Source organism: Haliotis rufescens, unplaced genomic scaffold (assembly GCF_023055435.1).
Source record: "Haliotis rufescens isolate VD_foot unplaced genomic scaffold, xgHalRufe1.0.p SCAF_4, whole genome shotgun sequence".
In the NCBI taxonomy this organism is placed as follows: domain Eukaryota; kingdom Metazoa; phylum Mollusca; class Gastropoda; order Lepetellida; family Haliotidae; genus Haliotis; species Haliotis rufescens.
In genome coordinates, this window is record NW_025964112.1 from 12,028,240 (window position 1) to 12,055,009 (window position 26,770).

The following is a 26,770-nucleotide window of genomic DNA, read 5'->3' on the forward strand; positions in this document are numbered from 1 at the left end:
CATTGTGTCATTACTCACATGCACCTGACAAACTAAAGGTTAAGGACCGCCTCAGTTGTCCAATGGATGGAGTGTCTGCCCATAGCGTGGAAGGTCGTTAGTTCGATCACAAGCTGCCTTGTACCAAAGGACATTTAGAGATGGATACCCCACTCTGAGTAATAAGAGTTAGGCATGTTTAACAGCGGCATTTTATGTCAATGGCAGTATAGAACCGGCGTTAGCCCGGGCTTGTACAATCATGCACGCACACACAGTCGTGAACTTGACGTTAGACTCCTTTTCACTTACTACAGGTTAACTGCAGCAGTACTTAGTATTCCAGTTACATCAGGTCAGCTTCATGCGGGAGAAAGCCTTAGATTATATACAAACATACATTGATGTATATCATGAATATTTTGGGGGATGTATTAAATGGTGTGCTTAATCTTACTACAAAATAAATATTCATTATCTCCATCTTTTTCGGTCAGTATATTGTTTCAGGTTTTATTGGGGCAAAAAAACATGGTCGTACTGTATGGGAATAACCTGAGGGTTGATTGGATGGAGCAGGTACTCGCCCCCAAAAGCAATGCGAATACCATACATGTTGGTTAATATATGAAGACGCTCATATTCAAGAGATATGAAACTGGTTCGATGCACACACAAACATGTTTGTATGCTCATGAACGCATCCCATGTGAAGTAATTGATCCATGTCTCCAGATGCACCATTTGTGTTGTACAGGATTAGCGTGTAAAGTTTGGAAATGACGGTAAAGCATATCGTGACTAGAATAAAGACACTGGTAACACTTGACTGATTGTTATTTTTGTCATTAATTTATAGACTTTGGAAACATCTCTTCTTAAAGTACACACTTCTCTGTATGTTTCTATGGTTCGCGTTTCTTTTGGCAGTGAGTATGTATAATATTTCATCTGTGTCTAATAAAGAGGGGTCGTTATATCATGTGTGAACTCCCTCGACACTTTACGACGCTCGGAGATGATAATGGTTGGCTGTATGCGGTATTTTGGTACATACAATGTTGTCCGGTGATAGGGTTGTTTCTTTTAGATGGGGGGCGGTCGGGTAGCCTAGTGGTTAAAGCGTTCGCTCGTCACGCCGAAGACCCGGGTTCGATTCCCGACATGGGTACAATGTGTGAAGCCCATTTATGGTGTCCCCCGCCGTGATATTGCTGGAATATTGCTAAAAGCGGCGTAAAACCATACTCACTCACTCACTCACTCTTTTAGATGGTGTATGTTATCTCATCAAAATTTCGCTCATCACAAAGACTGCTGCCGATACGAGACTGCCTTTATCAGCGATTTCGAACTTTGCAACACATTTACGGGAACGCCTACATGTTCCCGACCTGACGTTATCGGCCCACACTATAACCAGTGAGGATGATGTGCTCAGGGCAGACATTACTATGCGATGTGAGCGAGGAACGACACCTAGGTATGTCCAACATTATATAACATAAATGTTTATCTGACGTAATCCAAGTTAACAATATATACGTTATATTTTTATTGTTCTTAAGCTGTGAAGAAATATACGTAGAATAACTAGCCCTTTTCAGACAAGAGAGCGAAATGGGGTGACGTGAAATGGTGCTTAACGTCGCGTTCAATATTATTTGCACTTCATATAATCAACGTGCATGTATGTGTGTTTGGCTGCTTGTACTTGACCGGGCGTATGGCTGTTTTATACTGCTAGCCCACTGAGTATTCATGCCGCAGATTAGTATGGATACGACAATCAGACATTATACCGATTCCTTGGTTTATCCCCATATTGCTGAGCGCCAAGTAACAAGTGCCATATATTTATCAATAAGTAATTTGAAATGAGGTGGCCGAACCAGCGACCGCTATTGTACACCACCCACTACTCAACAGAAAGGGTCGAGGGATGAGGTGAAGTACAACCTGTAGTTACTAGTACAGCATCGTTTTATTTCCAACTACAGAAATACACATATACCACAATACTCATGTGAACTAGAAATTACAAAATACAGGATAGAATAATCATTGGGTAAATACACGCTTTTGACTATGAAACGATCTGTTTACGAAAGAATCGAAACTTTCATAGAAATAAGTTCTTTGTAATAATAGCCTCGTCTCCACAGTATGTTATCAGACATGAAAAACCTTCTTCTTCCAGAAAATATGATGAAAACGACTCTTTTAGCCGTGGTTGTCTGTTTCATCGGACTCACAACAACCACGTCTGTATCAGCATCAACTAACACAACGTCTGTATCAACTAACGCAACGTCCCTGTCAACACCAACTAACACGTCTCTGTCAACACCAACTAACACGTCTCTGTCAACACCAACTAACACGTCCCTGTCAACACCAACTAACACGTCTCTGTCAACACCAACTAACACGTCTCTGTCAACACCAACTAACACGTCCCTGTCAACACCAACTAACACGTCTCTGTCAACACCAACTAACACGTCTCTGTCAACATCAACTAACACGTCTCTGTCAACATCAACTAACACGTCTCTGTCAACATCAACTAACACGTCTCTGTCAGCATCAACTAACACGTCTCTGTCAACATCAACTAACACGTCTCTGTCAACATCAACTAACACGTCTCTGTCAGCATCAACTAACACGTCTCTGTCAACATCAACTAACACAACGTCTGTATCAACTAACGCAACGTCTCTGTCAACATCAACTAACACGTCTCTGTCAACATCAACTAACGCAACATCTGTATCAACTAACGCAACGTCTCTGTCAACATCAACTAACACGTCTCTGTCAACATCAACTAACGCAACATCTGTATCAACTAACGCAACGTCTCTGTCAACACCAACTAACACGTCTCTGTCCACATCAACAAACACGCCTCTGTCCACATCAACAAACACGTCTCTGTCGACATCAACTAACATGTCTTTATCACCACCAACTATCACGTCTCTGTCAACATCAACTAACACAACGTATGTATCAACATCAACCGACACGGCGTCTGTATCGGCATCAACATCTGCTTCCAAAACTATATTGACACCTCCGCCACCCTCAATGTCTCCGCATCCCGGTAAGGACGCTTTCTTTAATCTCTTTATTTTTTATATTGTTTTCCAAAAGTGATCGAATTGGAAATCGAAATATATTTTTTCAGAAAAAGCATTTTTATTGATCACTTGGGACACATTTAGAGCAGGTGAAAAAAAACCCAATATAATCTTTTTTTAAAATCTGTTCTAAAGACCTCCTGATTTGTCATTCGACTGAACAACTTTACGGTTTCCAAATAGGAGATACATAGAGGTGATCACGCGTGTGTGTTTGGGGATGGTAAATATCCTGTAGTAGGAATAAACATTGTATTTAGCGAGTGTTTATTCCTACTATAGGATATTTACCATCCCCAAACACACAAGCGTGATAAATAGAAATTACTACACGAGTGCCTGTCAAATACCATTAATCTTACAACGAGTTGTTTCAAAACGTATCTAACGAGCGAAAGCAATCTGTTTCTTACATACCCTAAATTCGCACCTTTTTAGCATCGACTCGATGCATTTTGTCTGTTCTCATGATGGCAGTGGCGCATTAATACATAACACCGGTAATGAGTGACGTCATCCGACGTACTGCTTACTAGATCTATTCATAAATAATTTGACGCTACACTAAAAAATCTAAAAACGTTTCCGCCATCTGAGAATTTGTCAGCAATGCAGATAACTACCGTCGTCGTGCGTGACTGCGTGACTAATTTTAATTCCATAATTCGTGCTACGATACTCTTCCAAAGAATATTCTCAAACGCATCAGCCAATGTACGCAACAATTAGACGAATTGATCTCTCAAAATGGGAGAGTGTAAAATCTGAATTTTGATTTGTTTACATTTCATCAAGTACAGTTTTCCGAGCACAGTGTTCGTTTCCACACCTAATATATTTCGCTTGATGTCATCTCGATAATTTGTATTGGTGACAAAGACCATTTTTCACTTGATTCTAAAATGTAGGAGGAATTCAGGGATGCATGTATTGCAGCTCAGTTTGAAATGTACGTGATCTAATAAGCGTTTCATAACCTGCATACGTGAAACGTGATTTTTGTCAACACTATCCAATATGGGTGTTTGGGTATTTTCCAAAACATTCTAAACGATTCCAGGCTCCTCGGCGACGTTTCAGAATTATCATTGGTGTTGTGGTGAAAAACAGATTCACGTGATCACTAATGTGCTATCTTTTGAAATTTAATCCTTCGACTAAATATCCGAAATTTAGATTTTCAAACACACAGTAATTGTGCTTTGCCTAAGATGACAGTGGGTGTGATATCACAGAAGAGGGAATTTCCAACAGAATTCAAAACTTTTAGTGTGCGTGATGTATTTCGAATTTTAGTCGACTTCGAAGTGAGGGTTGAAGAAGACAGACATATATATCGTCGGATCATATGTTTTCGGACATCAAACGTTTTTGTTTATCGCGAATTGTTCCCGCTATAACGAGGATTGTGGTGTCAACAGACATTGTAACTACTCAGACGATGGCTTGATTTTTAGATAAAGCTGTCTTTGATAAGTGATTGAGATGCTTTACGGTTCTTGTGATTAGCGTCCGAAAACGTATAACACGGGGATATTTCTATTTACACTCTAAAACCATTACGTTCAACACAGATGTAGGTGGACATTCGAGTGAAGCACGAGCAACTTATCAATGACATGATATGGAAAGTAGTCCGTCATAATCTGACCTCAGGTCATCACCATGGAGTAGCCAATCAGTGGCCTGGAATTTGATCTCACGCATCTGTTTGATACCAGTTATCTCAAATGGGTTTCTCACCCACAGGTGTGTAAAAAAATTGAATTTGGGACCGAACGCGCAGTTAACCTAGGTCTACATTGAACACACAGTACGTTTTACTCCTACATTTCCTCGATGACTTCAACACAACAAGTACGGATTAATATAAGAAACATACATGCCAAAGTTCAGCTCCCTCAGTCTGGCAATTGTTCAGAAACGTTTACCTTGCTTACAGGGACAATTATGCATTTTGAGAGAATTTAAGAGCTGGTCAAAACAGATAAATTGAATTTTGTTTCCCAAAAAACTGAAGGTATGTGTTGAATCCCACAAAAAAACTAAACAAATAGCGTTACATTTTGTACAAAGACGACAGAGTAATGGGCATTAATAGCTTTAGAAAAAGAAATATGGCTGCAGTTCCGGCCTTGTTGAAAATCTGATTCGAACCTCTTGAACAAGTTCTGGTGTAATCATTTGTGGGAACAAGAATGGGAAGTGACAATGCTGTCTGACGACATGATGTTTACGACGGACGAACGAACAGGACTTTCAGTCAGGTGAGCTAAAAGTGCGACCCATACCTTACTTTCTTTTACAAATTATCGAAATCTGAAAAAAACCCTTTTTGTATGTTATGGTAGTCTTATTAAGAACTTTTATTCACTTTAGGAAATAGGCAAACATCTTTGCAGAAATTACAATTGGTAGAAGGTTGAGAAGGAGTACCACAGCTGTGATTCAGGGGTCAGACACATGCCTGAGTGAGTGAGTATGGTTTTACGCCGCTTTTAGCAATATTCCAGCAATATCACGGCAGGGGACACTAGTAATGGGTTTCACACAATGTACCTATGTCGGGAATCAAACTCGGGTCATCGGCGTGACAAGCGAACGATTTCACCACTAGGCTACCCGATCGCCCAATCACATGCCTGAAGTTCTGCTTATGTCATCAGGTGTTATAAGTGAAACCACCTTGATACTTACAATTCCATAAAATACCCTACCTCTATTACATCATAGCCAAATATCCCCATGTTGGATGTCATCACACTATGAAATCTTTTAGATTTTCAACAGACGTCCACCTCACTACCAACTGTCTCTGACGAGTTTTCAAGTAAACCCTTTCCCCAGGTCTAATGCTCCTGCGCATGCGTGAAGCGGGAAATCTTCACTTGTTTCCTGTGTGTGCTGAAGTACAAGAGCATATGGGCGAAGTGAGGTGAAATGTTCTTTAACGTCGCGTTCAAGATTAATGCACTTATATAGTGTGTAGCTACTTGGACTAGTCCGGACTAATGCCGATTTTATAGTGCTAGCCCACTGAGATACCATGCCCCAGTTTAACATCAATGTCCCACTCAGACACATTATACTGACTCCAAGCCGACCATTCCTTGTTTTAGCCCTTTAATAATGCCGAGCGCCAGGCAGAGTAACAACAAGTATCAACGTCTATTGGTATGACGCGGCTGTGGATGGAACCCCGACCTTTTGCTCTCATATCGGGTCCAGAACACGTGATACTGATGCCAACTGAGCACCCCCCCCCCACCCCCACCCCCCCCCCCCCCCCCCCACCCCCCACCCCCACCCCCACCCCCCTTTACCGGTTGGGATAGAACATCCCATAGTCATGGCTTACCCCAGCACAGGTTGTCTAGGGGATATATCTTGGATAGTAATGCTATCTCCCATTAAATGCGGATACAACACCAGTGGATAGTTACAAACCATCGGTTAATGGTTAAAGGACACTGAACTTTATCATCTCATACCAGACTTAAAGCCTGCAAGTTTGTTTGTTTGTTTGTTGTTTAGCGCTGCACTCAGCAATATACCAGCTCTTTGACGGCTGTCTGTAAATAATCAAGTCTGGACCAGACAATCCAGTGATTGTCATCATTATCTACGCAATTGGGATACGATGACATCAACCAAGTCAGCGAGCCTGACCACCCGATCCCCTATAGTCGCCTTTACGGTCAGCAAGTACGAAGCTAGCTGAACGCTTGGGTATTAAGAACCTGTCACTAAGTCAATAATTCGCCACTCTAACTTTTCACTCCTCTGCGAGGTGCGGTTAGCTAGCCTAGTGGTTAAAGCGTTCGGTCGTCACGCCCGAGACCCGGGTTCGATTCCCGACATGAGTACAATGTGTGAAGTCCATTTCTGGTGTCCCCCGCCGTGATATTGCTGGAATATTGCTAAAAGCGGCGTAAAACCATACTCACTCACTCCTCTGCGAAAAGAGTAAACTGTCATAAAACGGGTGAACGAATCACCAAAGAGCACGAAAGCACCCAACGCCAGGGTAGCTTTTCCTCAACTTAGCAAGTGCGCACTGAATTGTCCTTTTCCTCCTTGTCCTACCATTGTTGAGGACTATTACGAGCTGGGAAAATATCTTATTACCAAAATGCAAATCTGCGTGAACAAGTTCAAGTATTTAGGCGCTGTAAACAAGCAGATGAATAACAGTAGCATGTACATAAACTCGTTTGCAGCAGGAATCTGGCATGTATTACCTCCTATCGACGATGAACATTCATCAATCTCATTAAAATCATATGTAAGTTCTCGCTGCCGCTAAACAACGATCACGGGTCACGTCAGAACGATCTTTCGCGAACTTTGACCGACCACTGAAATGACGAACAAGAAGTCGACACCAGCCATTTGGTAGGCAGCTTTCTCGGGCTTTTACGGCACTCGTTTCAACCTGGCGACTTCCATTGCAGACTACGCTTGAAAAAATATGTTGACACAATCCTCGATTTAAATTTTGAAAACTGAACAAACGAACATTCCAGAATGTCTAATATATGGTTGAGTCTGTATGGCAGTGCTTCACACGTACTGTACCACGCTTCCTCCGTTCAAATGTTTATCCCAGGGAAGCGAGAGATAGACGATAATTTTGACGGAATCAGTCGTACGGGCCGTAACTGTCGTTCGGAATACCCCGTGTTAGCGTTTTGGAGGTTGCATGATTAGAAAACACATTCCGACTGTCACTTTCATGATCTGGTAAGCGACGCTTTGATTGGTCGAGTGAAAGGTCGTTCTGGGATGTCCTCGGATCTTTGTTTAGCGATAGCGAGAACTAAGATCTGATTTTAATGAGATTAGATCCGGGGTAGAATAGGTCTTCAGCAATCCATGCTTGCCATAAAAAGCGACTATGCTTGTCGTAAGAGGCGACTTACGGGATCGGGTGTGTCACTGACTTATTTGTCATTGATCCCAATTGCGTGGATCGATGCTCATGATGTCAATCACTGGATTGTCTTGCCCAGACTCGATTATTTATACAGACCACCGTCATATAGCTGGAATATTGCTGAGTGCGGCGTTAAACAACAAACAATCAAACAAAAACTTCCTCAAGCGTCCAGCATTTGTATCTCAGCCCGTAGGGATGCATGTTAGGGGCCGCCAACGTGTCCCGACAGCCACTACTAGACAAAGGAGCTATTCGTGCATTAAAGGAATCAGACACCAGCAAAGGTTTCTACGCCGCAGTCTTCCAGGTAACGAAAAAGGAACACCTGGGACAAGCGCCTGGATATCGATTCGAAATTGCTCAACACAAACTACCTTGTACGGCCACCCAAAATCCAGATGGAATCGATCAGTAAACTACGGAGCCCTCAGACGAGTTAGATTGGCTAATCAGTCCGGACGTACGGGACGCTTATTTGCATATCCATTTTCACCCCAGTTGTCGACCTACGTTTTGCAGTCAACGGTCAATGTTCGAGTTCAGCGTATCATTTGCCGTATCAATGGCTCCCTGGTTGTTTACCCGCATTACCAGCCTCATTATCGTATTTGCTCACCTCTGTCTTGTACTAACATCAGGAAGTAATCCTTCCCACCTCCCCAATTTATCTGCATCTTGGACGATTTCCCGCCTCACGCATGCGCGCTTGCATGAAGGCTGAGGATAGGGTTTACCTCAAAACTCGTCAGATGTATTGAAGAGGACGTCAGTTGAAAATCTAACCAAAATTAAAGTGTGGTGACAGCCATCATGAGTATGTATAGCTATGGTGTAATAGTGTAGTATTCTTTGAACAACAATTATTTGATTTAGCAATCAGTTCTCTTCCATATTCCCAGGAATATGCGAGGAATATAATCCGCTCTTTAGATTATGTAATATATTTATGATACATATGAGGACAATATATCTACACTCTTTTTTCACAGAAAAGGCATATTTCAACTTGGGCTTTTCACTGAAGATAAATGCCACCTTTACAAACGATTTGAAGAATGTGACTTCTTCCGAATATGCCAAATATTCAAAAGCATTCAAGTATGTGGTAAGCAGCTGGATGAGAACTTACAGGTCGACAGGTTACATTTGCATTTGTTTTCTGTGTCTAATGTATGTTTTCTTTATAATTTGGGCATTTTCTCATTTTCTGTTTTTCCAAAATGAGTGAGTGAGATTGGTTTAATGGCGCTTTGAAGAATATTTCATGTATATCACGGTGTGTTAGTTTAAAGTGGGAGGAAAGCTCGTGATGCAGTTCTTGCATATGCACCAGTCCTTGGTGCAGACAAACACCATAATCATAGCGAATCGGGGATCATAGGATCCTCGCACGCCTAAGGGACACAATTCACTGGTCAGACTTTGGCGACTGAGACACCCTTGCGACCCTATGTTTTATATACAATCCCAACCGATTGTGTCACAAGATGCATTGGATTTCTTTTCAAATAAGGGGCGGTTGGGTAGTCTAGTGGTTAAAGCGTTCGCCCGTCAGGCCAAAGACCAGGGTTCGATTTGTACATGGGTGCAATGTGTGAAGCCCATTTCTGGTGTCCCCCGAATTGATATTGCTGGAATATAACTAAAAGCGGCGTAAAACCATACTCACTCACTCTTTTCAAATAGACTGGTTTCTGACAGTAAAATGGTCTGGTATTTTCATGTGCTATTTTTAGCGGATATCGACGTTGAGATTGTCCTTTAACACCTCTCATGCAGCGCAGTTAAATTATGTAATAATGTTCATTCGGTGCTCACATGTTCTTTGCTCCTCCTGCCATGAAAAAATGTTGCAATGCCTGAAGCATGAACTTGTCATATTAAGGCCTATGTCGGCCATAACGTTTTCACAGACTTGCTCAAATGTGTTTGGTTTACGATATACCCTTATGCACCTCACATCACTATTACGCTGTGCCCCTCACGCCCTTATGCAAGCTCATAGAATCCCCTCCAGGAGTCTTCAGCAACCCATGCTTGCCGTAAAAGGCGACCTTGCTTGTCGTAAAAGGCGACTAACGGGATCGGGTGGTCAGGCTCGCTGACTTGGTTGATGCATGTCATCGATCCCAATTGCGTGGATTGATGCTCATGATATCAATCACTGGATTGTCTGGTCCAGACTCTATTATTTACAGACCGCCGTCATAAAGCTGGAATATTGCTGAGTTCGGCGTTAAACAACAAACCAACAAACCAACCAACCAACCCTCCAGGAGCCAAACGCATCTATCTTAGACGTTAGGAAGAAGATTTTATTACGCTTCATGTGGTTGAATAGTCTACAAATCTCGTATAATATGTTATCTTCCATGAGCAAATGCCGAATCCGGTCTGATTCATATGCGGTTTGGACAATTTTAAGTGAGTTAGTGAGTTGGGTTTAACGTCGCTTTTAACAATATTCCAGTTCTATCACGGCGTGTCAGCTTAATGTGGGAGGAAAGCCCGAAGTGATGCAGGTCTTAGACGTTTACCACTTCGGTGAAACCCACGAGCACGGGTATGGTGCTGACAAACCTAGAAACATAATCGGGGCGAACCGGGATTCGAACACACAATCATATGTTTCTGGTGTGCCCAAGGGACGCAACTCTGCACAGCGATCGCCGCGCCTTAGACGACTTGACCACCCGTGCTCCCGTACAATTTTGAAACATCTGGGCCCACTTGCACAAAGCGATCTTAGCGCACAACTATTGTAAGCCTATGTTAAAGTATGGGAGTTACGATCATCTTAGCGCTAAGATCGCTTTGTGCAAGTGGGCCCAGTATAGAATTTGCTTACTAACCCCTATCGTGTACATGAAACTGTACATGTGCAAGACAATATCGCTGGATAAGATCCGTTATATCTTTTCAGTGGGACATTATCAAATCTAAGAAATTGGCCCTAAAAGAAACTTCATAACCCCGTCAATTTCAATTTTTCAAGTATTTGAAGCCAAACTTAACCCTCTGTCCACGGTAAAGGCGATAAGGTAGAATCAACTTCAAATCACTCTCATTCGAATTTTTTACTGATGACGTTAACGCGTGAAGGCAATACTGTTGCCGTTATTAATGGCAGGTTAACGAACAGGCTTTTTTATTTCTTGTTTTACATATTTTATGTGTGAAAAAAATAGATAAAAATATTGTATTCTTCAAAACTTATATGAATATATCACTATATGCGCCATGTTCCTAAAGTATGTAATGCACATAATAATGTGATCCACAAGACATTGTTTGTATTCTGTGGAAAAAATAGTGTTTTTCAGATTGTTTTCCCCAATTTCATTTCTTGACCGTGGAACATTTTCTAACGCACCGTATCAGCTTTGGATCACTTACAGACGGTAGATAACATGATTTTCAAATAATTTATATGAACGCGACATGTCTTGTGATCGCAACAGGGACGTTGTATCTGCTTGCTGTTTCAGCTTTCACAAGTCTATGAGGAAATTCCTGGTTTCAGCCACATAGTTATCAAGGGGTTTCGGTGAGATCATATTCAGCTTATACATCTCCCCCGTGATGATCCGGGTTAGAACTATCTTCAGCAACCCGTGCTTGTCGAAAGAGGCGGTTGGGTAGTCAGGCTTGCTTGCAATCCCAATTGCGTAGATCAGTGTTCATGATGTCAATCACTGGATTATTTACAGACCGCCATCACGCAACTGCAATATTTTGTGGCGTTAAACGACAAGCATACACGCTTATGTATCGTCTATCCGGGACCGTCTATCCAACACCCAACAATAACACCCAAACAGATTAAGTGAATGAGCGAGTGAGTGAATGAAGAATAGCAATACCCATCTATAACACGGTGGCCAGTAAATGAATTAGTCTGGGTCACATAAATCATTTTGACCATCCTGTCTTCTATTTAGTCTCACCGTAACGTTTGCCATAGAATCCCGAAGGAAACTTCAAAGTAAAGTTATATATGTGTGAGTGAGTGAGTAGGATTTTACACCGCTCTGGCCAACATTTCGACAACATTACGCAGTGGCACAAAAATACGCGGGAAGCCTAAAGTGATGCACATCGTCGATGTTTAGCACTTAGGTGAAACCTTCAAACTATGACTGTGATTTGTCATGATTTGTCAACAGGAATGGATCCATTATCTGTGACTACACAGCTGTGATCACAGCAACAGCCAATCCTGATGACGTCATCCGAAGAATCAATGATACCCTGAAAAAAAAGTTACAGATGCCTCCTGTTGATTCCAAATATCTCCAGGACACATGGATCAAAGATCTCAAAGCAGGTATGTGTAGATGATAAACACAAAGATATACATGTAATTGCCATCGCTGTATATGTGGTGCACCAGCACGTTAAGATCGTTCCTGATATAGTCGAAAAAAACAAGTCAAAATGATCGTTAGCGTTATGTGTGATGAGCTAAGTGATTCCGAAACTTGAACCCATGACCAACGGATCTTCGACAGCCTGAGACCACTATCTTTAAACTTCTTACTACGTTTACAATATTTGGATTTCAGCGGACGACGAGATGGAATCTATTTGCAATGCCGAGAATATTTGTGATATCGGCTACAAATGTAATGGGACTGGCAATAGAACCAAATGCACCAGTAACTGTGAAGGCGAAGATTGTGGAGACCACGGAGTGTGTCAGTTGAAGGCAGATGGCCAACCTATTTGCAGGTGAGGTGCTAAATAGTGAGGTGAGGTGCTAAATAGTGAGGTGAGGTGAAATGGGGTTAAACGTTGCGTTCAAGATTAGTGTGTGTGTGTGTGTGTGTGTGTGTGTGTGTGTGTGTGTGTGTGTGTGTGTGTGTGTGTGTGTCTGCCTGTACTAGTCCGGACTAGTGCATTAATAGATTTTAAAGTGTATTTATAGTTTTTATAGGGCCAGTGAGATACCATGCCACAGTTTTAACATGAATACCCTACAACTCCTTTACTAACTCAGGGTCGACCAGTCCTTGTTTTAGCCCCTTTATGCCGAGCGCCAGGCGGGGCAACAACAAGTATCATCTTCAAAAGCATTTTGCTATGATGCAGCAGGGGATCGAACCCCGGACCGTCCTCTGTCTGGACCACTAGACCACGGCGGCGGTCTGTTAAATATTTATTATTACAGTGAAATTAATTTCACGCACATTCGATCTATCACACTGGTTCTATTGCAGTACTTCTGATGTACGGAAAGGTGACATAAATCAATGATTGGCCACCTTCATATCGATTCTATGCCATGTGTGCAGTAAGTGGGTTAATACCGGTTTTATACCGCATTCAGTAATAGTCCGGCTATGCTGATAAACCCGGGTCTATCAATATACTACTCACAATTTGCTAAGGATCAAGTTTTGATATCAGAAATCATCCAACAAATAGAGTTTGAAATATCCCAGTACACAATGACTGGGTAACCCCTATAGGGTCTCAATTTCACGATAAACGGACAGAGGCATTCAGCCATTGGCACGATGTGCACGTGCTTGTAAAACGTGTGTGTTGAACATAATTATCAGAGAGCACAACACCATTTGCTGCTGAGGATTGCAACAGTGAGTGTGAGTGAGTTGGGTTTAACGCCGCTTTTAACAGTATTCCAGTTATATCGCGGCGTGTCAGCTTAATGTGGGAGGAAAGCCCAAAGTGATGCAGGTTTCAGACGTTTACCACTTCGGTGAAACCCACGAGCACGGGTATGGTGCTGACAAACCAAGAAACATAATCGGGGCGAACCGGGATTCGAACCCACAATAAAAGGTTTCTGGCGTGCCCAAGGGACGCAACTCTGCACAGCGAATCGCGGCGCCTTAGACGACTGGGCCACCCGTGCCCCCGAGGATAGCAACAACTGAAGGGACGACATTCTGGATGTGTACGTAGAACCGTATGTTGGCGCAATCGGAACGGACTTCCGGACCTCATCGCGCAATTGGGATACGATGACATGCAACAACCAAGTCAGCGAACAAGACCACCCGATCCCGTTAGTCGCCTCTTACGAAAAGCATAGTCGCCTTTTACGGCAAGTATGGGTTGCTGAAGACCTATTCTACCCCGGATCTTCACGGGTCCAATCATGAGTGTAATCTGATTGGATTTATGTTTAGCAGTTTCTTTCGAATACCGTTCAAAACGAAGCTACCAGTTACGAATGGGTCCAGGATAATTATCAAAAATAGAATGGAGACATAATACTCTGGATAACCAAGGACGATGTACCAATGGAGTAACTATAGCTGGCAGGTCTTGTTTTATTTTTTAATATTTTTGTCGTTTTGTCAGAAAATAACTTTTTCAACTCCCGGACATTTAAACAAGAGACAGACGTTGAGAGATTGGTTTTGCAAGCCCATTTGAACATCTACGGTACATAAATATATTCAACAGATGTACTGGTATCTCTATGTTCGTTTCAGATGCAAAATGCACCCAAAGTATGTGTACAGTGGAGACAAGTGTGAGATCAAAGCGGAACAACTGCTCCTCAAGTCTGAATACATTGCAGCCATAGCGGGAGGAGGCGGCGGTGGCCTCGTTCTCATACTGGTGATAGCTCTCATCTGCACATGCGCCAGGAAGAGGAAAGCTAAAGAAAAACGGTACAAAACAGAATCGTAATGATAAGCTCGACAACACGTGTATGTCTTTTCAAAGTGAACTGCCTAATTTGTTTATCGATAAGGACAAGGTGTGATAATGACCATTGTTACCCACGTGTTCTGCGTTATTTAAAAAAATAAGCAAACCAAATCATTTGCCTATTGTGTTTATACAAACCGTGTTACTATGAATGAAATGAGACTTTCTATTCAACATGTTTTGAATGCATAACACCACCAAACGTGGAAGTGAGACTTTTTAGGCCAGCTGATTTTCTGAGAAGATATCGGTGGACCCATGGTGACAAATCCACAAGGCCTATAGACAGTTCATACATACATACATGAAAGTTGAAAAAATCTCTTGCTCATGCTCTTATGTTATTTTGAAGCCACACTTCACCATGTAATGAGTCGAAAACATTCAAGTTGTGAATATGAATTATTGCTAGTTGTCAGACACATGAACATGTCCAAATCGTTCCCTAGTTATATTGTTGTTTAACGCCGAAATATTCCAACTATATGACGACGGTCTGTAATGAAACACATTAAATTGAACAGAAATTGCCTTGAAAAATAAGATCTCATATTATTGGCTATGAAAGCAAAATAGCGGACCAAGAAGTGCAAAATGAAGAGGTTTAATGTGTTATAGTGTCACAGTGATCACAACAAGAACATGCAAACCTTTAGTCGGGAAACACGTACGATTCGGAAAAACGCACCCAGTGCATTAACAAAATCGCCATGAGAGAGGCACGAGTCGCTATTCGGCTTGTCGCGGAATAACACGAGTTGGTCACGAATGCCCCCGCCCCAAATCGCTACATCCGACTGTGCCACCTACGTGATACGACGACCACAGCCACCTCAACCGCATTCCAAATACCCGGACTGCGCAGAATCTCCGACCAGACCGTACGAAACCGTTTGAGAGCAGAAGATCTACGAGCAAGACGTCTTGTTCGACGCGTCAGTGTTGAGTCGACAACATCGTCAACAACGACTGCATTGGTGTCGTCAACACAGGGTATGGTCCAAACTTCGATGGAGATGCTGGTTCAGCGACGAATCAAGATGTCTCCTCCGTGGAGGGGATGGAAGACGTGGGTCTACAGACGTAGGTGAGATCTTTACGCCTGAAACTGCGTACAGGAAGTGAACAGGTTTGGTGGGGGTAGCGTTATGATGTGGGCGGCTATCTCTCATCATGGCAGGACAGGTTTGGTCCATATCCAGGGCAATCTTACGGCTCAACGATATATCAACGACATTCTCCTACCATACGTTCTCCCAATTACAGCCAACGGCAACGGTGTATTCCAGCAGGACAACGCTCGACTGCATACAACACGGATCACAAGAGCCTGTCTACACAACAACAACGTTGATGTTCTCCCCTGGCCCTCCAGATCCCCGGATTAAAACCCGATAGAACACTCGTGGGATGAATTGGATAGACGGCTACACCGACGTCAGCCCTTACCCCAGACGTTGCAGCAGTTGACTTTTGCGTTGCAGGCCGAGTATGCTACCATTCCCCAGGATGTGATTTGCATACTCGTCTCTTCCATGGGCAGGATATGTCGACGCTATCGACTCCAACGGGGGACATACGCGTTATTGATGGTAGCTGACCTTCACCTTGGGCTTTTCCTATTTACCGATAACAGAGATGACTACAATCACTGAGTGTCTCAATAACTTGTACGGTTCCTCGTATAAATGTATTTTCCTACCTCACACAAATCTGGATTTGCGTTTCTTTTTTTAAGGGTGTATCCATTTTGTTAGTAATAAACATCATCATTGAGCTTTGATAAGGCAGTTACAATCCGGGTAAGGGTCGGCAATCAGGTGACTGAGCGTCTATATTTAGCAGCGGGCGCAGCATACGATCATTACTAGCACAAACATGTGTAGTATTTGAAGTGCTATTGACCAAGCTCGAGATGCACTCACTGATAAATAAAACCACCCGCATGCAGGCACCTGACTGCCGACCCATATGGCTGACAAATACTTACAATGTATATATTTGTTTCAATCCTTCTGTCTTTTAAGTGATGGCCCACTGTCTGCTTACGACGAGAGTCCGGGACAGCACTGGACATCCCACTCTGGGGACCCCCGTCGACATAACGTAAATACAGAACTTCATCTATCTCTATATGTCCCTAAACAATTTGCCACATGACATTATTTTGTAGCCCAAAACTATAACGTAGAGACTGTACGCCGCTTGGGAATTTCTGATTTGAATAGGGGCTGTCGGGTAGCCTAGTGGTTAAAGCGTTCGCTCGTCATGCCGAAGACCCGGGTTCGATTCTCGATATGGGTACAATGTGTGAAGCCCATTTCTGGTGTCCCCCGACGTGCTATTGCTGGAATATTGCTAAAAGCGGCGTAAAACCATACTCACTCACTCACTCTGATTTGAATAGGCCCCCGTAAGCTGTGCATGCTGTACAGGGCGTGAATATGGATTGGGTGGTCGGGATTGGTGCCTTGATTTGTAGTACGGGATGATGCTTATATTGTCAGACGCTGGTTTGTCTGGTCCAACCTCGAGATATGTGTACACTGTCAGTCGATTTAATACTTTTTGGTGTAATTTCTGTTTCTGCTTTAGAACCCTGGGTATGAGGCCGTCGAGATGGACGTCCTCCCACCTCAACGTGCTCAACACGGCAGCGGCGAGGAACCGGTGAGTCGACACCATGTCTTGTTGCCGTGGATGACATATTTCATGAAGCACGTGGGCCTGTATATAACGGAATTCCTGACTGTTCCGAAGTATCGTAATTGTCTCAAATGTTGGAACATGCAGATTACATGAATCCATACTTTAACCAAGCCTCAACACTTTGAAAATTATGTTAACGGTGTATTCCAGTGTGGAAAGGTCTCTTGCCCTATACCAACCAAACAAAACGGTTCACCATGACACAAATAGCGATATAATCTGGATCCAGCCCACATAGCCCTATAGTGTCGAATCAGTCCCCAGCAGGCAGCTACGAGCCTTATGTTTGATAAAGTCACCTACAATATATAACCAGAGTAATATCGCACACTATTTTCATAAACTCGATTAAAATTGTTTTCAGATTTAAGAAGCCCGTGTAGTCTTAAAATATTTTTAATGTTGTTTTCTTTTTCCAGTTCTACGTGTATCAGCCCTCGAACATTACGACGCCGATGACAAGAGCGAGCGCCGAGTACGCTTCATTCATGGACGAGGGAAGAACTGGTGCAGCTCACGACCTCCACATCAAGAACCGCGCCGATACCAGTTACACCAATCGTTATGGCAACGATGAGCGCCACAACACAGGGGAAGGCGCGAGTCGGGACGCGGGCCACGTTCCAGCTTCTCTTGAGGCCGACATCATTGACGACGTCAGGAGACATGACAGAATGCGACAAGCCCACGACAGGACCGGTCCTAATCGAGTATCTGTTGCTGGACTCTATCCTGAGATTACTAAGCATCCACGTGATGGCATATCTATCACCCCAAATACACCCCAAATGCAAATCGAAAATTCGAAACTCGATCGTCGTGAACAAGATGTCTATCCGTCACGTGACCATCGAGGACAAGATGACGAACAGTCACGTGGTCGGTACCATCACGGGCAAGATGGCTATCCTTCGCGTGACCATCTGAGGCGCGTTGACTCTCGGTCACTTGATCGTCGAGAGCAAGAAGGCTACCAGTCACGTGACCAACGGGGGCAAGACAGCTACATTCCGAGGGACAGAAATCTAGAACGGCTGCATCGGGAAGAGCGAATGTCGGACCGACAACGCCAGAGTCCTGGGAGCTTCGGGGATGACAGACGGAGCCCGAGAGAAACCGACTATGGACACCAACCGGCACACCCTTCGCCCTTACTTCGGCAGAAGGGGTTGGGGGAGATGCGTCATCCCCATAGTTTCATCACGACCCCCGACCCAGACTACGGCGTCGATCACGGCAGCGTCACGGAACACGACAGACACAGGCCGAGCCAGAGGCGTGACAACGATGCGGGGGAAGGAAGGCAGCTCTACAGAAACGAAAGTTATGGGAACGTCAATGACAGCCAATTTGCCCGAGATTTGCAGCGACGTCGCACAGAGATCAAATCTCAAGGTGAAGGTGTCATGGACAGAATGATTGACACCAGGGACAGACGAGGGCAATGGGAAAACTCGGACCGCCGGAATGAGAACCGCTCCCGTCAACGACGGGGTGACTATCAGGTAGGCCTATGTTTTGGGCGTAACATGATGTTTGTTTGTTTGTTTGTCGTGTAACGTCGCACTCAGCAATATTCCAATTACATGACGGCTGTATATAAATAATCGAGTCTGGACCAGCCTATCCGGTGACAGACATCATGAGCATGTATCTTATTTGTTAGTTTGTTGGTTGTTTAACGCCGTACATCAGCAATTATACAGCTATGTGAAGGCTGTATGTAAATAATCGAGCCTGGACCAGACTATCCAGTGATTGAGCATCGATCTGCGCGATTGAGATACGATGACATGCATCAATCATGTCAGCGGGCTTGACCACCAGATCCCGTTCGTCGCCTCTTACGGCAAGCCTTGTCGTCATTTCTTACCACAAGCATGGGTTGTTGAAGGCCAATTCTAACCCGGATCTTCACGGGGTTGGACATAACACATGAACTGCCCGAAGATTGTTTAATGTTTTTTAATTACCCGCTGAATTTTTGGCTATGTCTATGTCTATGCTTCATCGGCAATTTGTAAACACCTTTTATGTCACTGATAATATTTATTGCAACAAATATAATATAACAAACGCACACAAAGTATGTGATCTAGGCTACCAGTTGTCGGACTTTCATTTTTTTGTGGAAGCCTCGGTGGCTGAGTGGGTTAGATCGCTGACTTTGTGTGCTGGCGATTAGGTGCTTCACTCTTGCAGTCGTAGGAGGCGACTAACGGGATCGGGTGGTCAGGCTCGCTGACTTGGTTGAACCATGTCATCGATCCCAATTGCGTGGATCGATGCGCATGATATCAATCACTGGATTATCTGGTCCAGCCTCGATTATTTGCAGACCGCCGTCATATAGCCGGAATATTGCTGAGTGCGGCCTAAAAAAACAAACCAAGCCAAAACCAAAATCCCTCTTGCAGTGTTGGGTCGAATCCCGGACCGGAGTCAATCCCACAAAAGTACGAGAATCTGTACTTTACTGAGAAAGTGGTATCCCACATATTACATTTTTGTAAATTATGACCACTTCCCAAATGGCAGTGTGTGTTTATAAGAAATATATAATTATGTCAGTGACGGTGCCCCAGAAACACCAAGCATAGTTTAGCTTTTAGGGGTGGTATAAACCAACGGAAGTAAAGTGCATGCTCCTGTGCCACATTTCTTGCCTAATTTGTGTTGTGTGATCCGGCAGAAATTGCTACTTTAAAACTCAAGACACTGTAAGTGTAATTCACTGCAATGTACTTCCCAGAGTCCTAAATTATAACCAACTGCTAAAACGGCAACCATGGCATATGCCAACTCCTTGTTCCAATGTTCTATGTTCATGGTCATTGATCTAAGCAATAAGGATATGATATGCATCAACGTTAACCAAGTCAGCGAGCCTGACCACCCGGTCCCGTTAGTCGCCTCTTACGACAAACATAGGCACCTTTTACGGCAAGCATGGGTTGCTGAAGACCAATTATGGGTCGTTATATGTGTGTATGAATATATACTATTCAAAATAATAAACACACGATTTTTTCATTTGACTATAGTTAATCTGCATGACCATGACTCTAGTCATATGAAAAACAGGTGTTCTTTAACTTCATTTTAGTGGTATACATTGGGCATACTATATTAGGGAAGTCTTTCTGCGGTTTCTTTTTTAAAAAACTTCGAGTAACGTGGGTAAGACTAGTCTGTCTCCCAGACCCAAGAGTGAGTGAGTGAGTTGGGTTTAACGCCGCTTTTAACAGTATTCCACTTATATCACGGCGTGTCAGCTTAATGTGGGAGGAAAGCCCGAAGTCATGCAGGTCTCAGACGTTTACCACTTCGTTGAAACCCACGAGCACGGTTATGGTGCTGACAAACCTAGAAACATAATCGGGGCGGACCGGGATTCGAACCTACAATCATAGGTTTCTGGCGTGCCCAAGGGACGCAACTCTGCACAGCGAATTGCGGCGCATTAGACGACTGGGACACCCCTGCCCCCCAGACCCAAGAGAAAAAATTTAGAAATGAACCCCAATCTAAAGAAACACACACTTTTAAGAGATTCCCAAACAGTTAGTCATATAAAGCCGAGATCTTTTTTTTGAAGAAGTGCAATGTGCCTATGAACCGAAGAGACTGTGTAGATCAATTGGTGTTTTCTTGTATCAGGAGCAGCCCTAGTATATCCGCAGATTAATTGAGTATTTTTATACTACACAAACTGGAGGTTAAAGATCTCCTGATTCTTACATATTACTATAGTTAATCTTTTATGGCAAGACAGATCTAAAGAATGGTCTTTACTTGTTTTGAGTAGTATATATTCATAGCCAACATCAAGTCATTCGGGTAATAAAATGGTATTTATCTTTCATAGGCTTCATAATTTCTTGTCTTTTACGTGTTGAAATGCAGGAATAATGATATTGTTTTCTTTCTTCTTCATCAGATGAACCATCATCTATAGGACACCAAGTCAGTAACACCACCACATACCGATGTCATGCATCAACGACTGTAGTGCTTGAAGGACATGGTGGAACGCCCTGATATCACCGGAAAACAACTATCCTGAGCAACCAAAACATCCTCGTTACCCAGGACAACCAGGGCAACCACAACCGGACACCCTGAGCAACCAAAACACCCTCGTTACCCAGGACAACCACGCCAACCACAACCGGATACCCTGAGCAACCAAAACACCCTCGTTACCCAGGACAACCACGGCAACCACAACCGGACACCCTGAGCAACCAAAATATCCCGGGCAACCTCGACAAGCCAACCACCTACGACACCGCCACCGACACACTGTAAGCTCACAACAAAAAACAAAATATATCCTGGACACGGCAACAACAACAACAGCAACTCTGACATCCACGACAACAAAACACACTTTAAACACGTCATCCAAGACACCCCGTAATGTAGGACACCAGGCACACCGAACTCACTGTTGCCCATAACACAGCAATATGTATGTTTGCCTTTTATTGTACGATAGGTTTCAGACCGTTTGTAAGGTAAAGACAATTTACCTTCAATGTTTTACACTTAGTCATATTACTCGCCATCATCAGGTACATAATGATGTCTTATGAAGACAAGGGTAAACCTTTTGGAAAGGAAACCTCTATCACTGCATCTCATGTCTTCAAAAGAGTTCGTGTTGTTTGAATATACTCTTGTCTAAAACTACAATTGGGTCAGCTATTTTTCGATTTATTTTGTGACATTCGTATATATATGCCTGGCTGAATGATATCATATCTCTGTAGGCCTTTGTGAATAGTGAAATGATAGTTTTATAGTTTGCATTGAAATCACAAGCCCAGTTTTCTATTTATATAATTGTTACACTGTTTGCAGTGATGAATGTATATGTTGTTATGTACTTTAACATTTAACCATTAGCATATGGTATGTCAGTTAATAGTAAGTCGTAAGTTTTTCATCGTCATTCTGCACACACACATAGTTCGTAGCCATGACAACGCTCTCCGGAGAAATTGTTACTAAGTAACCCCGGGTACCCATCCTGTGCCTAACTGGACTCGAACTATATCAGATGTTTGCAGATAATACAATGTATGGTTCACAGGAGCGTGTCTTATGAACAGTAACTTTAGTTAGATTTATAGTTATGATCAGCAAACAAATGTAATTGAAAATATTCCTTTAGTATTTTTCAATTTTCAATTCTAAGACATATTTTCGTAACTCCCCTAATCTCATTTGCCACATGTTTGTTGCATATGGAGCCAGCAATGTAAAAATACTAGGTTACAGAATGTTTAATTTACGCATGGCTTTTTTCCAGCGTACACATGATCTATACTCAGAGGCTAAAAAATTATCACGTGTTTGTAATCAAACTGTTTCAAAGCACTTGTCTCATTTTTCTTTCAATATTTAGTGTTTGGTTTTTAATTAGGCTCAAGGTGGACTTGAAGGAGAACGTTTAATATAAAATTTAAACGGATTCAAAATTCAATATGCATATTCAGCTTCTTATCTGTGTTTTTGTCACAAATATGCACATTGAAACATGATTTTAACCACTAGCCACAAGTGATGTAAAGTAGCTTGAAAGTGAAGAAATGTGAAGTCAGCAAGTTGTCAATACAACACACATTGAAACGGCATCACGCTTGCCTTGTCTGTCTGTCTGTCTGTCTGTCTGTCTGTCTGTCACAGCTAAAGGAGGATTCCATCAGTCGTAATATACTTACCAACATCATCATCGTCGTCATCGTCATCTTTATCTTCATCATTTCTAGTAACTTTAAAGTTGCCTTTGAATATACACTAGACTTTTTTTTATAAAAGTAAAATGTTTTCCAACTTTAAATTCTGTTATTAAAGACGATAATCATGTCATATATTTATATACTTATTAACAAAGATTGTTATGGTTTCAACTGAACATAATACACAATGTGTATTGTAGCCAATTCTTTAAGAAGACATCGAGTGCTTTCATGTTTTTTTAGAATTGTATACAGTTGAAGATACCCATGTCAAATATTCAAATACTACTTTACAAACATTAACATTTAATTGAGCTTAACATAATACTCAATTTGATAATCTATATTTCTGAAATACTGTGCTGTGTATCTGAAATAATGTGCTTTTTTATTTATAAGTGTTTACGTTTGAAAAATACTTATGTGAAATATTCAAATACCGTTCTACAAACATTAACATTTAATTCAGCTGAACAAAATACTCAATTTGAGAATATGTATTCCTGAAAAAATAACTTCATATACAAAAGCAGACGCTTCTATGCTTTTTTATTTATGAGTGTATACTTTTGAAACTACTTATGTCAAATATTCAAATACTGTTTTACAAACATTAACATTTAATTCAGCTTAACATAATACTCAATTTGACAATTTGTCTTGGAGCAAATATCACATCATGTAACATTTTCTTTACTTACGTTTGTATACATTTACGTTTGTATACATAATCATGCCAAATAACTCCCCTTAAAAGAAACGCAAATGTTGTTTTGGTGACGTTTGATGGATCAACGTAAAGCAGCTGAATTTTCAGATACGACACACGCTACCGTAGTTAACACAAGTCGCTAACACGGACATGACATGTTCCAAGTCAAAGCCATCTGCCATCAAAGTATCGTGCGTGCCCAACCTGGGGGTCAGTCAAGAACTGCCTGACGTCTCCTGCCTATTGAGCAATGAGGGTAGGAATCAGCTCCTGGGGAATGGTGGTCCATGTGGCCTCTTGTGCCAGCTTGTGGCAGAGTCTACGGCTTCGGATGACGCTTTCGCTCACGTCTATCCAGTTCATCCCATAAATGTTCGTTGGGGTTCCAATCTAGTGAAAGAGGGCATTATCGTTCTGGAAATACGGTGCGGGCGTCCTGCATAATATGAGTGTCATGTAGCCATCCTGTGTCCTGTAGAATCTATCCTCGGAGCCGCTGTGTAGTTGTCCTGAACGTGAACCTGCCATGGTGCAAGATGACCCTACCTCCACAAACTGTCGACTGTAGGGAGTTTGGAGCAAAACGTTCACATCGAGAACTATACACAGAATATCTTCCATCTCCACGATGAAGCAAGAAAACGTGACTGGGTGATTAACTCTCTCCTTCACATATGAGACAGAGTGTTCTCTGCGGACATGACACCACTGACGTCCACGACTGATGTTGGACCGCCATAAAGACACTTGGAACACACCGTCTGGTTTGAAGACTTGCCTCACGTTGCTGGCCTCACCATCTGGGCTGATGTCCTTCGCAAAACGGGTATGGCGAGTGCTGTAGAGATTGTCCTGTGATATTGCTAACGATTCCAGAGCCTTGTAATGGCCCTCGGTCCTGGAAATGCCCTGGCGACGGCCAACCTGGATTCACCATTCACCGGTTTCCAAGCGACCGATGGCGTTGTTTTATTCTGCACCACACAGCCGCGGCATGGGGTTGCTACTTTGCATTCGTCTAGATAAAGAGGACATGTTAACGAAAATTCCTTATGCTCATGTATTACGTTTCTTACTTGCGTTTTGGCGACTGCAACAATGGCGGTACGTTTGGATATATTATTCCTGTTTCGCTATGTGTAAACGCCTGATATATATGATTTAATTCATTTTGCGTTTCTTTTTTGTGAAGTATAATTTGAAAACATTACTTTTGTTTAAGCTGAACATAATACTCAGTTTGACAGCTTGCGACAGTATCAGGCATATTGCATATTAACACTTGTATATTCATGTTTATGTATTCGGATAACCTGTCTTGTACATGACAGTTATATATAATCAAGGTGCGCCATCACATTAAAATGAAAGCAATGACAGTATTTTTATGAATAAAACGTTTGACTTATTTTATCAGGGCGTTACTTGTCGTTCCGTGGTTCATTGATTCAGTAGGTTTGAAATTGAATGCAATAATCTTTACATTTGGCAAAACAATCTACATGACGCAAACCTGTGTTCTTCATGAGTATCTTGTTAAACTCAGATATAACATTACACGCCGATCGACGTATTATACGTAAAAGAACGTATAAAACTTCAATCAACGTATAATACTTCAATCAACGTATGATACTTCAATCAACGTATAATACTTCAATCAACGTATGATACTTCAATCAAGGTATAATACTTCAATCAACGTATTATACTTCAATCAACGTATAATACTTCAATCAACGTATAACACTTCAATCAACGTATAATACTTCAATCAACTTATCACACTTCAATCAACGTATTATACTAAAATCAACGTGTTATACAGTTAACTTCAATCAACGTATTACACGTCAATTAACGTACTATACGTCATTAAACGTATTATACTTCGGTCTGTGGGTATCCCCGACATGATCTGGGTATGTGAACGAGTTTGGCGTAACGTCGCTTTGAACAGTACCAGTTATATCACGGCGTGTCAGCTTCATGTGGAAGGAAAATCCGAAGTGATGCAGGTCTTAGATGTTTACAAGCACGGGTATGGTGCTGATATACCAAGAAACAAAACGGTGTGATCCCACCATTACATATTTTGGGCACACCAAGGGACGCAGCTGTGATGCAAGTCGGGGGAAATATAATATAATAAGCGTTGTCTACCTTCTATCCAGGTGCATAGTCCGTGCAATGTGCACCACGGTCTATCGTCTATGTGCAGTCCAGGTTGATAGTGTAAATAGTGCTTTGCGCGGAAGAGAGCGGAATGCCTGATCCGATGCCACGGCCGCGCCATACCCAAAGACGTTAAAAGATGGTACTTGTTGTTACCAACAATGACGCTCGGCATTGGGGCCTAAACAAGGACTGGTCTGCCCCAGTCAGTATACTGGGTCTGAGTGGGGTATTTATTGTACATGTGGCTGCCAACCCCGGATTGGAATTCTGTGAGCATGGTCTAGAGAATGACAAGTTAACGGCAGATGAACTGACAGGCGTAGGGGAGGTTGGGTAACCAAGGGCTCAAGCGTTCCCTCGTCACACCGATGGCCCGGGTGCGAAGTTTATTTCTGGTGCAAAAAGCTTCATTCTGGGTAACAACAAGTACAAGTATCTTTAAACGTCATTAGTATGACGCGGGCAGGGGATCGAACCACCGACCCCCGCTCTCTGAGCGGTCTAATAAGCCTGTGAGATCGTCCCTCTACATAACAGTCATGTATTTATAGATCTGCAGTCTAGTGAGCATGCTCTGTGGGTGGGTGCTGTGTAGAAACTACTACTTTTCCTTATTCTTTTTTTTTCTTGTCTTTCGGATCTAATCTGATATTCCATAAAAATGAGGTCA

General features: G+C 42.5%; 1 protein-coding gene across 4 annotated transcripts; it reads left to right on the forward strand.

The window, feature by feature from the left end:
* Window positions 1–1,332: 1,332 nt before the first annotated feature.
* LOC124112294 (mucin-3B-like) lies at window positions 1,333–25,335 on the forward strand. 4 transcript variants are annotated; one of them, XM_048382099.1, is made up of 12 exons: window positions 1,333–1,462; window positions 2,180–2,783; window positions 2,856–3,091; window positions 9,057–9,172; window positions 11,556–11,614; window positions 12,234–12,394; window positions 12,633–12,798; window positions 14,532–14,714; window positions 16,782–16,860; window positions 17,350–17,424; window positions 17,883–18,968; window positions 21,404–25,335. In XM_048382099.1, the coding sequence occupies exons 1-12, from the start codon at window positions 1,408–1,410 to the stop codon at window positions 21,419–21,421; spliced, it is 2,838 nt and encodes a 945-aa protein (XP_048238056.1). In that variant the 5' UTR covers window positions 1,333–1,407; the 3' UTR covers window positions 21,422–25,335. The 4 variants fall into 4 exon arrangements, with proteins under 4 accessions (XP_048238056.1, XP_048238055.1, XP_048238054.1 ...); XM_048382098.1 differs by having other exon boundaries at window positions 2,180–2,663; window positions 2,712–3,091; XM_048382097.1 differs by having other exon boundaries at window positions 2,180–3,091.
* The last annotated feature ends 1,435 nt before the right edge of the window (window positions 25,336–26,770 follow it).

Bases quoted from the DNA above. Each gene is read 5' to 3' on its own strand.
- LOC124112294 (XM_048382097.1), top strand. From the start codon at position 1,408: ATGATGTGCTCAGGGCAGACATTACTATGCGATGTGAGCGAGGAACGA. The intron at 12,395-12,632 runs GTATGTGTAGAT...TTTGGATTTCAG, and splicing joins GATCAAAGATCTCAAAGCAG to CGGACGACGAGATGGAATCT. The intron at 17,425-17,882 runs GTGAGTCGACAC...TTCTTTTTCCAG, and splicing joins ACGGCAGCGGCGAGGAACCG to TTCTACGTGTATCAGCCCTC.